Source organism: Salmo trutta, chromosome 24 (genome assembly GCF_901001165.1).
Source record: "Salmo trutta chromosome 24, fSalTru1.1, whole genome shotgun sequence".
NCBI classification, from domain to species: Eukaryota; Metazoa; Chordata; class Actinopteri; order Salmoniformes; family Salmonidae; genus Salmo; species Salmo trutta.
The window spans coordinates 10178138-10192398 of record NC_042980.1 but is presented as its reverse complement, the minus strand read 5'-3'; the positions used below and the strand labels follow the sequence as shown (position 1 = coordinate 10192398).

The window sequence follows — 14261 nt, the reverse complement described above, 5'->3', positions numbered from 1 at the left end:
GGTGTATTGATACACCATCCAAAGTGTAATTAACTTCACCATTTTTATTTTATTTATTTATTTAACCTTTATTTAACTAAACAAGTCAGTTAAGAACAAATTCTTATTTACAATGACGGCAATACCGGGTACAAACATTCTTGGGCACAGACAACAGCACAAAGGGCAAGAAAGTAGAGACAATACATCACGCAAAGCAGCCTCAACTGTCAGTAAGAGTGTCCATGATTGAGTCTTTGAATGAAGAGATTTAGATAAAACTGTCCACTTTGAGTGTTTGTTGCAGCTCGTTGCAGCTCGTTCCAGTCGCTTGCTGCAGCGAACTGAAAAGACCCAGGGATGTGTGTGCTTTGGGGACCTTTAACAGAATGTGACTGGCAGAATGGGTGTTGTATGTGTAGGATGAGGGCTGCAGTAGATATCTCAGATAGGGGGGAGTGAGGCCTAAGAGGGTTTTATAAATAATCATCAACCAGTGCGACAGGTATACGGAGATGACCAGTTTACAGAGGAGTATAGAGTGCAGTGATGTGTCCTATAAGGAGCATTGGTGGCAAATCTGATGGCCGAATGGTAAAGAACATCTAGCCACTCGAGAGCACCCTTACCTGATGATCTATAAATTACATCGCCGTAATCTAGCATGGGTAGGATGGTCATCTGAATCGGGGTTAGTTTGGCAGCTGGGGTGAAAGAGGAGTGATTAAGATAGATGAAACCAAGTCTAGATTTAACTTTAGCCTGCAGCTTTGATATGTGCTGAAAGGGATATTCAATGTCTGTTTTATTTTTATTTTTACCCATCTACCAATGGGTGCACTTCTTTGCGAGGTATTGGAAAACCTCCCTGGTCTTTGTGGTTGAATCTGTGTTTGAAACTCACTGCACGACTGAGGGACCTTACAGATAATTATATGTGTGTGGTACAGAGATGAGGTAATCCGGTTAAACACTATTATTGCACACAGAGGGAGTCCAAGCAAATTTTTACTCCTGAACTTATTTATTCTTGCAATAACAAAGGGGTTGAATACTTATTGACGCAAGATATTTAATTCATTTTTAAAACATCATTCCACTGACATTATGGGGTACTGTGTGTAAGCCAGTGACACAAAATCTAAATTTAATCCATTTTAAATTCAAGCTGTAAAAATTTTGAAAAAGTCAAGGGGTGTGAATACTTTCTGAAAGCACTGTCAAGGGGTGTGAATACTTTCTGAAGGCACTGTCAAAGGGTGTGAATACTTTCTGAAGGCACTGTAGGTGACATTCCTCTTCATCCATTGGAATGACGGTGGGAGACGTTCAGTTTCCGTGAGCCAGACTTTTCCCTGTCACCTTAGAGGAACATCTATCCTTCATCATTGTCAGTCCACAGCCCCCTGAGAACACATGCTTAATTGCCTTGGACTTTGGCTGTCTTTAAGATGAATTTATGTTAGTCACTGTCCTCTTCATAAACCAAGATAGATATTTAGACGTTTTGTGAACACGATTGTTGCAGATGATGGAGCTCTGTGATATCAGAGAAATGACAAAACATTTGCAATTTAAATTGTTCTTGAATGGATACCAACAATATCCCATCTGCCAACTTCCAGTAGCTTTACAATGCCATTAATCATGTGATGGTTTCACAGAGGTCAGTATATTTTGGTATGGGAGCGCTGATTCTTCCGCTAAGTGAAAAAGCAAGCAGCAGTATGGACGGGAAGGATAAATCATTGCAGCCTGATGACAGGCAGCTTCACATCTGGCTCCCATTGTTCCAGACTGGCTCCTTTTATTGCATTTCATTGTTTTCTTTAGACCCAGAGAGACTTTAACAGACAACCTTTCAGCTGGCCCCTGATTCTCGTCCTCTCCTGGTTATTTTAGTGATTACTACGTATCTGCAGGTATCTGGATTCCAAGCAGTGTGAGGATTGAGAGGCTTTCCAGGATTAAGAAGCTTTCCCAGTCTTCTCTGTGGTTGATTGGCCCATCTCTTGCTGCAATTTTATGCCAGTGTCTAACCTATCTACGTTGATTCAATTCATTACTCACACTTGCGTAATGAGTAACCTTCTTGAGACCTGAATACTTGCTGGTTTGTAGGAGACCCAGGTTTGAACCCCACTGTCACATTGGTGCTGTGACCTGGATGGGTCTCTGCATGAAATAAAGTGTAGGTGGTTGAGTGGTTCACTTGTGTGATGAGTAACCTTCCTGAGACCTGAGGACTTGCATTAGCTCCCCGAGTCGCATTAGCACAGGTCTTAGCTCCTTTGAATCAGTGTCTGATCAATGAAGTGCAAAGTTGACACTTTGGCCCCTGAGAACTGGAGCTGATGCCCCTGTTTTAAACCATCTCATGTGCCACTTAGGAATTAGACAATGGGCAGTCAAGATTTCCCATACATAGTCACTAGATAAATAGATAGGGCATGAGCACACAGAGGATCAAATCCACACCAGTTACCAAAGAGCCAGAACAAAGTGCTTGTCCCTCTAGTATGGCTGCCCAAAAGTCTCCTTCACACCTGAAATAGTAGTGATTAGCCATTGACGACAACTCAGCCATTAGACATTCCCCAATCAGTTAGAGAACACATGCGAAGACTCGCAACACGGAAGGGTTTTGTCAAGTGCGACAGCTTCATCCTCCCTATCAACCTATGTACCTAACAAGGGTGTCCTTCCGTCCCACAGAGGTGCCTGCCAGAGTGTTCCACAGATGTTTATTTTAGCAGATTCCGTATGTCTTGCACGTCTGCCGAAGGCTCCAGATGTTGGATTGTTCGTGGCCCTCTGTCCCATCTGGGACTGGTAGGAGGTGGACCAGACGAAGGGGAATCCTGAGCTGTCTCCCTAGCCACCTCTGGGGTTCCCCCCGCCTCCCTTCCTTCCACTTTTCTCACTGTCACTTCCTCACCTGTCAAGCACGGAATGTTGTTGACAGCATCACTTCTCTGGAAAAAACTAGCAGTGACAGATGTAGGAATGATTAGTCAAAACATTTCACGGCTGCTGTTCACCCCTGTTTGACACTGCTAATAATCACTCAAATGAAAGCTAGACAATCAGGGAGCATTAAAAGATCCTAAAACGATGGATAGAGAAAAAAAAAAAATTCTGACAGCGAGGAAATAAAAATGTAAAAATTAGTACAGCCCTCCGGACCTTGTTGAAGACCGAATGCAGCCCCCAGGGCAAAATGAGTTTGACACCCCTGATTAAGCAGCAGACCAGGAAAACAATCCAACACGTGCAGTATTATTGCTACCGTGACAGAGCAGTCGTGGAAAGTACTTAAGTAAAAATACTTAAGTTGTTTCTTGGGGTATCTGTACTTTACTTTTTTATATTTTTGACAACTTTTACTTTTACTTCACTACATTCCTAAAGAAAGTAATGTACGGTTCACTTTTTCCTGAAACCGAAAAGTGTTACATTTCAATGATTTTTATTTAACTAGGCAAGTCAGTTAAGAACAAATTCCTATTTACAATGACGGCATACCCCGGACGACGCTGGGCCAATTGTGCGCTGCCCTATGGGACTCCCAATCACGGCCGGTTCTGATACAGCCTGGAATTGAACCTGATGCAGTGCCTTAGACCGCTGCGCCACTCAGGAGCCCCAAATGCTTAGGATAAAAATTGTCCAATTCACACACATCAAGAGAACATCCCTGGTCTTCCCTATAGCCTGTGATCTGGCAACTCAAAAAACACAAATGCTTCGTTTGTAAATTATGTCTGAGTGTTAGTGTGACCCTGGCTATCCGTAAATTTAAAAAACAAGAAAATCGTGGTGTCTGGTTTGCTTAATATAAGGAATGTGAAATGATTCAGACTTTTACTCAAGTAATATTTTACGGGGTGACTTTTCACTTTTACTGGAGTCATTTTCTATTAAGTTATCTTTACTTTTACTCAAGTATGACAATTGAGTATTTTTTCCACCACTGTGACAAAGCAAAGCGTTTTTGGAGATTCTATAGAAGGGTGCTGTTTGGAGTAGAGGTCGACCGATTAATCGGAATGGTCGATTAATTCGGGCCGATTTCAAGTTTTCATAACAATCGGTATTTTTGGCCACCGATTTGCCGATAATTTTTTTAATTAAAAAAAAATATTTTTTAACTAGGCAAGTCAGTTAAGACCACATTCTTATTTTCAATGATGGCCTAGGAACGGTGGGTTAACTGCCTTGTTCAGGGGCAGAACGACAGATTTTTACCTTGTCAGCTTGGGGATTCAATCTTGCAACCTTACGGTTAACTAGTCCAACGCTCTAACCACCTGCTTTACATTGCACTCCACGAGGAGCCTGCCTGTTACGCGAATGCAGTAAGAAGCCAAGGTAAGTTGCTAGCTAACATTAAACTTATCTTATAAAAATCAATCAATCATAATCACTAGTTAACTACACATACTAGTTTATCTAGCCTGTCCTGCGTTGCATATAATCGATGCGGTGCGCATTTGCGAAAAAGGACTGTCGTTACTCCAACGTGTACCTAACCATAAACATCAATGTCTTTCTTAAAATCAATACACAAGTATATATTTTTAAACCTACATATTTAGTTAATATTGCCTGCTAACATGAATTGCTTTTAACTAGGGAAAATGTGTCACCTCTGCAACAGAGTCAGGGTATATGCAGCAGTTTGGGCCGCCTGGCTCTTTGCGAACTGTGTGAATACTATTTCTTCCTAACAAAGACAGCCAACTTCGCCAAACGGGGGATGATTTAACAAACGCGCATTTGCGAAAAAAGCACAATCGTTGCACGACTGTACCTAACCATTAACATCAATGCCTTTCTAAAAATCAATACACAGAAGTATATAATTTTTAAACCTGCATATTTAGCTAAAAGAAATCCAGGTTAGCAGGCAATATTAACCAGGTGAAATTGTGTCACTTCTCTTGCGTTCATTGCACGCAGAGTCAGGGTATATGCAACAGTTTGGGCCGCCTGGCTCTTCGCGAACTAATTTGCCAGAATTTTACGTAATTATGACATAACATTGAAGGTTGTGCAATGTAACAGGAATATTTAGACTTAGGGATGCCACCCGTTAGATAAAATACGGAACGGTTCCGTATTTCACTGAAAGGAAAAACGTTTTGTTTTCGAGATGATAGTTTCCAGATTCCACCATATTAATGACCTAAGGCTCGTATTTCTGTGTGTTTATTATATTATAATTAAGTCTATGATTTGATATTTGATAGAGCAGTCTGACTGAGCGGTGGTAGGCAGCAGCAGGCTCGTAAGCATTCATTCAAACAGCACTTTCGTGCTTTTTGCCAGCAGCTCTTCGCAATTCTTCAAGCATTGCGCTGTTTATGACTTCAAGCCTATCAACTCCCAAGATTAGGCTGGTGTAACCCATGTGAAATGGCTAGCTAGTTAGCCGGTGAGCGCTAATAGCGTTTCAAATGTCACTCGCACTGAGACTTGGAGTAGTTGTTCCCCTTGCTCTGCATGGGTAACGCTGCTTCGAGGGTGGTTGTTGTCGATGTATTCCTGGTTTGAGCCCAGGTAGGAGCGAGGAGAGGGATGGAAGCTATACTGTTACACTGGCAATACTAAAGTGCCTATAAGAACATCCAATAGTCAAAGGTATATGAAATACAAATCGTATAGAGAGAAATAGTCCTATAATTCCTCTAATAACTACAACCTAAAACTTCTTACCTGGGAATTTTGAAGACTCATGTTAACCTGTTAGGGATAGGGGGCAGTATTTTCACGGCCGGATAAAAAACGTACCCGATTTAATCTGGTTACTACTCTTGCCCAGAAACTAGAATATGCATATAATTAGTCGATTTGGATAGAAAACACTCTAAAGTTTCTAAAACTGTTTGAATAGTGTCTGTGAGTATAATAGAACTCATATGGCAGGCCAAAACCTGAGAAGATTCTATACAGGAAGTGCCCTGTCTGACAATTTGTTCTCCTTCTAGGGCATCTCTATCAAAAATACAGCATCTCTGCTGTAACGTCACATTTTCTAAGGCTTTCATTGGCTCTCAGAAGGCGCCAGAAAGTGGAATGAGAGCTCTCCAGTCTCTGGGCGAAAAACAGCAGGGGTTTTTGTGAGTGGTCCTTCTGAGAACAATGACACTGGAGCGCGCGTGCACGAGACGACTCCATGTTTTACTTTCAGTGTTTGAACGAATACAACGTATTCAATACTTTGTACAACAAAAGTGTACCAGTGCTTTAACCTCCTGGTGGAGAGAGAGGTCCAATGCACCATAGCATACAGATCACAGTGATGGGTGAGTGATCTAGGATTTGTAATGAATCTTAAAGCACCATGATACTCTGTGTCCAGAGTTTTCAGGTTACTTGCGGAGGCCTGCATATAAACAATATCACCATAATCCAGCACTGATTAAAAAAAGTGCTTTGAACAAGATCTTTTCTGACTAACATTGAAAAGCAAGATTTGTTCCTGTAATAGAAACCCAATTTCAACTTCAGTTTCTTGGTCAAGTTATCAATGTGCTGTTTAAAATTCAGCTTTCATCTAACCAAATCCCAAGATACTTATAGGAGGCAACCCTATCAATTTGCTGGCCTTTTATAGTTAAAATCTGCAAGTGACTCCATCTGTTTACTTTCAGGACAGAGAAAACCATAAACTTTGTTTTCCTTGCATTAAGCACAAGTTTTAATTGGAAAATAACATCAAAAACCAACTGTAAGTCCTGAAAAGCCTTCTCAATATTAGATGCACTAGAATAAATAATTGTGTCATCAGCATACAGATGGAGATTTGCAGAATCAACAATCTTCCCTATATCATTTATATACAGTGTAAAAAAGATCAGACCTAAAATTGAGCCCTGGGGAACTCCTTTTGTAAGCCTTCAAAACTCAGATTTCATACCCTCCTGAGCTACACACACTGTGTTCTGTCAGAAAGGTAGTTTTGGAACCAATTAAAATGCATCAACACTTAAACCACCCTTTTTTAGTCTATACAACAGCAGGGCATGTTCAACATTGTCGAAGGCCTTCGATAAGTCAATAAAAAGTGAAACTGATTTTTCTTGTCCTGAGTATCTAGAATATCACCTACAACCTTACAGCAGTAATTGTACTATGCTTGACTCTAAAATTGAGATAACACTGAGTTATTATAAAGAAAGTATTTCAACTGTGAGTTCACCAGGTTTTCCAAAACTTTTGCCAGTGCAGACAATTTAGATATGGGACAATAGTCATCCAACTGCGTCGGATCTCCACCCTTATGTAAAGCCATGACATAGGCTGTTTTCCAGACTTTTGGAATGGTATTACTCACCAATGAAAGATTTAATATATGAGTGAGTGGGGCAGCATTGATCTCTGCACCATTTTTTTTTAAATAATGGTTTAATTCATCCGGGCCAGCTGCTTTCTTAATATCAATAGAATTGAGTTCCTTTACAACTTCTGAAAGCTCAATCTCGGTAAAATGAAATAGATGAACCTGGTGGAAAATATGTGATGTTGGCATAAAGAATACTCAATGCTTTGTAACATAATGAATAATGTATTTGTGCTAACTACAGGATTCATTTGTGTTCATGAATCTCTTAGTCTATTTTGTAAAGTGTTACATCAGGTATTACATTGAACTAGATGTAATTTTTCAACAATCGTAAACATTGTGGAAAATCGCCATATATAATGTTGGCATTGTATTCATAACTTTCAATGGGGTGTTATTTGTGTGAATGTCATTTTATTGCATGTTTTAATTGAATTGATCACATCTACCTCTGAGAATGATTTGGATGTGGCAGGATTTCTTAAATATTCTACCTTCCTACTACTATTTGTGGTCTTTCCTAGAACCTCCTTCCATTGCTATGTAGCCTATATGCACACTATTACAGTATAGGGCCCATGTAATGTGTAGAACTTGCTTCCTTAGATCTTTCCTTCCTGGAAATGCACCTGTTACGTGTCCGTATGCATGAGTATGGGTGGCAGTGGGCAAGGGAAAGCTTTTGAAAAACAGATTGACTCTCAAGGAAAGCTGTTCTGTGAATCCACTGCACCCTTCTGTTAGAGTCCCACCTGACTGTCATGGCAGGCCTCCAACTCACAGCAGGAAAGGAAGTCACTCTGGGCCATTGCTCAGTTCGCCCTCTGCTGGGCGGAAGTGAAGCCTCCATGAAGCCATCAGTCCAATAAGTCACGCTGACAGAATGCAAGAGTTCACATCCTCTCATTAGACCGCAATGCCTTCTGACCACAAACTCAAGAACACACAAACTCACACACCTCCTGTTGCTTATCCATCAGTAGAAGACATCTGTTGAAAGAATAAGGGTGGATAAACTCAACTGAATGAGACATCCAGTGGGGTCTGAAATTATTGATACGCTTGATAAAATTGACAAACATTTCTGTATAAAATTAATTATTAAAATACTGAGCTATATTTTATGCTAAACATTTTGGAGAAATTATATTTTATTCTAATACAATTGCTCAGAAAAATAGTAATATCAAGTAATAATAATTTTTCTTCTAAATTATTGACACCATTTTCAATACCTCACCTTGCGAAAATAACGGCACTGAGCCTTTTTCTCAAATGTTTTATGAGATTGGAGAACACTTTGGGAGGGATCTTAGACCATTCCTCCAAACATAATACTTCCAGATCCTTTTCTATCCTTTGTCTTCGCTTCTGGACTTCCCTCTTCAATTCAAACCATGTTTTCAATGTGTTTCAAATCCAGAGACTGAGATGGACATCACAAAATGTTGATTTTGTGGTCAATTAAGCATTTATTTGTGGATTTTGATGTGTGCTTGTGGTTATTGTGCTGGAAGATCCACCCGCAGCCAAGTTTCTAGTGTAAAATTGTACTAGTATAAAATATTTTTTGGGTGCTTACAATATAGCTCAATCTTTTAACTACTTATTTATATGGTACTTTTTGCTCATCTTTATCAAGGCTGTCAATAATTTCGGATCCCACTGTACGTTATCCAGACTACTCTGATTATTTTATGTTGTTTTGATGATGAAACGAAATGGTAACACCAGGTGTGGCTGGGTCTGTGTGATTGGTCAGCTGAAAGGCACCATGTTGTTCCAATCATTTGAAAGGGTATGGTAAGAGCCGTGCTGTTCCTTAGCCTGGGCACACTCATTGGGACCATGGATGGGATGGTTTTGTGGCTTGCGCTCTTTGACTAAATTGTCTGTGTAGTGGATGAGAAACTTGACCGTAGCATGTTGGCCAGAGTGTATCGGTGATGTCCCCGTCCATGAGATCTAAAGCCAATTGTCACTCATGGAATGACAGACATGTCTCTTGCTCTGATGGCAAATACAGTTGGCTATAAGTTGTGCTGTGCAGAACATTGTAAGTTTGAGCCCTATTTGGGGCAGAAAATAATGAACTATATTGCTGTCTATAATGTACCATGTTTATTGTATGTGAATTGGAACCGTATGGATAAATTAGTCTTCATGTGTTTATCACGAGAACCTTCATCTTATGATTAGATTTACATGACTGAGGCTTGTGACCAAATGCACATGGACAAGAATGTTATAAATGACCTCTATATGATTCTACATGTCACTTGTGTCAGTCAGTACACATTGCTGAAAGGGCACATTGTTTAGAAGGCATTCACATCCCCTAGTATTCCTTGTGCATTGAAATACCATTACCAAGCTATTGTATGAAATAACTGAACTTAACATATAAGCAAGCACCTTTATTTGTTTAACAGGTATACAGTCGCTATTGTAAAGTTTTCTTGCTAGTTTGTGATCTTATACATTTACTAACAGTGGTTTAGAAAGGCAACTGCTAATGGAAAAAATGGCATATACAATACAAATTAGCAAACGTATCAAAATCAGTTTTTACAACTTTTGTAGCAACCAATTCTTTCTATTGGTTTGCCATAGTGCAAACTGTGTTATTTGTAAGACAGAGTTTAAACGTGGTTTTAACATTCAAAATATATTTCTCTGTCTTAAACACATCTCAATGTGTAGACTGCATTCATTGTGCTTCCGATTCAAGTCCTCCTGTCCAGTAATGTTGATTTACAATAAGAATAATTCAAGTGAGTAGGGCAGTTCAGGCAGTTGAATGGTGGTAAAGCTATGATTAAAAGTTGAATAAGAATGCACTGTTGCTGTGTGTGTATATGGTGTTTATGGCATTGTGCATGAAGGCCAGTTCAGACTGAGTCCTCAGCTATAGTTTTCCAAGCCCTTTCAAAAGTCCTTGAGGATTCCCGGTTTCACTCTCAAACATTGCTTATATGATTATCACACCGATAGTTAAGCGTACGCTGTAAAAGCTTGGGGGGGATTAGTCTATGTGTGTCAGACCTGGGTTTAAATATGATTTGTTTTATTTCCAATACTTAAGCTGCACTTGATTGAGCTTGCCTGGTTCAATGGAACCAATGGATTATTCCCCAAAGTGCAAACCCCACCCTTCTCCATTAAACGTTAAAGTATTTGCAGAAAAAAAACAAATACTATTTGAACCTAGGTCTGGTGTGTGTCCATGTCAAGTCCAACAGGCATTGTGTTCCTACATCCTTCTGACTTTAGGCCATTGTGGCGCGAACATGTGATTGGAGGAGAGAAGAAAATGAAAATGAAAAAAACTAACGAGACATGTCCGTGGTTGAAGCCTGCTCAGCGAATGGACAGGTGTTTCTTTAGCCGCTATTGTGGCTCTATTGCACTGTGTTCTGCAGAAAGCACTGGTAGTGATGGATGGATCTGTCCCAAAGTCCAGGGTGGAGACCCTGGCTAAGCCCCTCCCCTTCCCCAGCAGAACTCTCGCTCACGAGCAGCCGCAGCGGTCCACCACCATGGAGGGGATCTTGCCGTAGATGATCTGCTCTTTGCGGTTGAAGTAGAGCATGTTGATGGGGGACATCTTGGTGGGGGTGCAGCAGGGTCCCGCGGTGCCGCGAGGGTTAGCCTTGTTCACCAGGTGGGTGTGGGGGTACTTCTGCAGGTGCATGTACTCGCACTCACCAGAGCAGTAGTTGGCCTTGTAGCGCTTGGGGGCAATAATCCAGTCCCAGCCAAAGTCTTCAAAGTCCACCGTGAGGGGGTACCGGCAGCAGCGGGACTCGGGGGAATTCTCATCACAGTCCAGGCCCGAATCTCTCCTGGAGCGCTTCGGGCCCTCCGAAATCTTCACCTCCATGAAGGGTTGCTGTGAGGACACAATACAGAAACATGACACATTGGGAAACATATTGGAGTTTGTTACTCCAATCTAATATTGCTGATCCTTTACATCAAGGTTTCAAACTTGGGTGTTGTGATACTTTGTGCCACTGAAATTATTGCATTTTTAAACACTACTTTAATGCTTGGTTTGGTAAAAAGTATTCTAATTGCACCAGAATGTATGTGTGTGTGTGTGTGTGTGTGTGTGTGTGTGTGTGTGTGTGTGTGTGTGTGTGTGTGTGTGTGTGTGTGTGTGTGTGTGTGTGTGTGTGTGTGTGTGTGTGTGTGTGTGTGTGTGTGTGTGTTTAACTATACTTGTAGGGTCCAGAAGTCCCAACAAGAATAGTAAACAAACTAATATTTGACCAACTGGGGACATTTTGTTGGTTCCCACAAGGTCAAATGCTATTTGTAGGGGGTTTAGGGTTAACGTTAGAATTAGGTTTAGGGTTAGGGGCTAGGGTTAGTTTTAGGGTTAGGAGCTAGGTTCAGGGTTATGCTTAAGGTTTGGTTTTCAGGTTAAGGTCAGGGTTATGCTTAAGGTTAGGGTTAGGTTTAAGGTTAGGGAAAATAGGATTTTTAATGGGACTGAATTGTGTCCCCACACGGTTAGTTGTACAAGACTGTGTGTGTGTGTGCGTGTGTGTGTGATAACAGAGGCTGTAGGCAATTACTCTGATTAGCACAGTCACACAGAAGACTTCTGGAAGTTCTGGCCATGTGAACAATGTGAATTTTTATGTAATCAGGTGATAGGACATGAGATTATTGGTGGCAAGGGCAAATATTCTGTCACAGATGAACTCCTTAAATTAGGTATGTGTGTTTATATTAAAGCTTCTAAGATATTTTAAAATATGAGCACATGAGAGCAAATCCACAGAGTGCCAAAACCCCTCTGATCAGTAGGTATCTATAAACAACTGGTATTTGAAGCCCTGGTTCTAAATTAGTCTGGTTACACAATTTGACACAAACATGAATTTGCCCTCTTGCCAAGGGTGTTAAATGTTGATATTGCATTATTATGCATTAATAAATTGGTTATGGATTACTTCCCATAGATCCCACGAGGATAAACTACAAACCTATTTGTAAATTGCTTCGATGGGAGATAAATCTAAACTCACCAGTCCTTCTCCGGCTTCAGTTGAGGTAACCGCCAGATCATTTCCCTTTGAGTCCAACGCATTAATCTCGATCCCCCAATTCGTGTCCGGTTGCCGCAGCCACACCGACAACACTTGTTTCACGTCGATACTCTGCCAAGAGCTGACTCCTGCATTCACGTCGATCTTTAGAGACCGGATCTGTATGTTCCTGCCCCCGTCCGTGACAGGGATCAGGCGGGAGATTTGCAGCAACACGGTGGTGACTTCGTCAGCTGGCTGAAGGTGCACCCATAGCTGTGCCCGAAGTATGCGGTTCGCCTGAATCTTCGAATTGAAGGAGAAAAAGCAACACTTGGGTTTCCCATCGATTTGGACGATGGATTCGGCTGGAGGAGAAAAATTAGAACTTGAATTATAATATGCAAATGTCTTATCTATTTTCTCAATTAAACTACATTTCTAAACTAAATTAAATGACTGCTTTTTTTTGTTGCGGTTGTATGTAACACAATTCACAATTGTGTTTTCGTTACCGAAACCCCTTGGAAAACCACTTTCAAAATATATATTTAAAGTTACAATGTCATGACACATTGACACAGCCTATATAGTTTTAGAACCGCCACACAACACCAGAGCCACTAGCACCTTGTAAGATGGAACTCGGCTCGCACGTCAAATTATATATTTGTTTCAAGTCAACATGAAATGACAGATAAACAAATCATTAATAATTCCTATTAAGTTTCAACCTATTTCCAACATAGTGGTGCAAGTAGCCTAATACGCGATCAGACGTGAAGGTGCGCTCTGTGCCCCATGCGTAAAAAAAAAACAGCTGAGCTCTGTTGCCTTTTCAAAGTTATTATATTGAGACATATAGTGTTGCATTGAATAATAGCATATACAACTTACGTTCAGTGGCCATTGTCATGATTGTTTCTGTGACGGCATGTTCATCATCATCTTCCATAACTCCATCCTTATTGTCATCTCCAAGTACATCATACTGGTCAAGAAGTTTCTGCAAAGGTGGTGCCTTAGGCAAGAGCTGCTTGACAACATCTCGGCTGATATTGGGCGCGTGCTTGAGTCGCAGTTTGCTAAGAATTTGTGATTTGATGGCGTGTAATCTCATGTTTTTGATCTGCTGTCGGACCTCGCAGGTTGAGCACTGCTCACCGTCATCCGTGGCCGGGGATTGGTGGTGCGCCGTTTGATCACCAAGACCCATTGGACCGAAAGCAACCATAAAACTCAGAGAAATTAGAACCTGCATCGCATGCATTATCTAAGGTGCGGAGTTTGCTATTTAAAAAAAAAAATCCCAAAGTGAATATGTATTTGCGTGAAGGCGGACTACAGAGTTGCCTGTGTTTAAAATCAGGCTCTACACTGATAGGTGGCATACTTTAATTCGTCAGCCCTTTTTATACTGCAACTTTGGCCTCTCTTTTGTGTCGTCAAAATCGATGATTGGTTGGGCTGGCAACAATGAGTTTAACGGACAGACATCAACTGTATTTTTCTGTCAAACCTTAAAAGAGGTATGGCAAGGTTCGGAATAGTTTTGAGACAACTACACTATCAATCAAAGACAAGACTGTTCTGCAAATGGTCAAATAAAATTACGGATGCGGTTATATTGATTCATTGCGTAAACTTAAATCCGCAGCCTGTCACCATAGGAACGCCACTGAGAAAATGCGTTTATTCCGCTCATCCCATCAACGTGACAGGGTTCAAATGAATCGGTGGTATGACTTCCCTTCATTACGATCAGTTAGTTATATGACCAGTTTGCCTAACTCTGTAAATCTGGTTCTCTCGAAAATGTAAGGTATATTAATTTACAAATATGACAGGGACCACTCTTTAGCCTATATTGATATAGGCTACATGGAGTAGACCTG

General features: G+C 40.9%; 1 protein-coding gene across 1 annotated transcript; it reads right to left on the bottom strand.

Annotated features, from left to right (window-relative positions):
* Positions 1–9704: 9704 nt before the first annotated feature.
* LOC115160657 (growth/differentiation factor 8) lies at positions 9705–14027 on the bottom strand. The gene is made up of 3 exons (XM_029710898.1): positions 13264–14027; positions 12367–12734; positions 9705–11219 (listed from the first exon to the last, which is right to left on the bottom strand). Exons 1-3 carry the CDS (start codon positions 13634–13636, stop codon positions 10839–10841), a joined length of 1122 nt encoding a protein of 373 aa, XP_029566758.1. The 5' UTR covers positions 13637–14027; the 3' UTR covers positions 9705–10838.
* Positions 14028–14261: the final 234 nt, after the last annotated feature.

Excerpts from the sequence above, each read along its gene's own strand:
- LOC115160657 (XM_029710898.1), bottom strand. The coding sequence starts at position 13,636 with ATGCATGCGATGCAGGTTCTAATTTCTCTGAGTTTTATGGTTGCTTTC. Across the intron at positions 12,735-13,263 it reads CATGACAATGGCCACTGAAC|CCGAATCCATCGTCCAAATC; the intron begins GTAAGTTGTATA and ends TTTCTCCTCCAG. Across the intron at positions 11,220-12,366 it reads CTGAAGCCGGAGAAGGACTG|CAACCCTTCATGGAGGTGAA; the intron begins GTGAGTTTAGAT and ends GTGTCCTCACAG.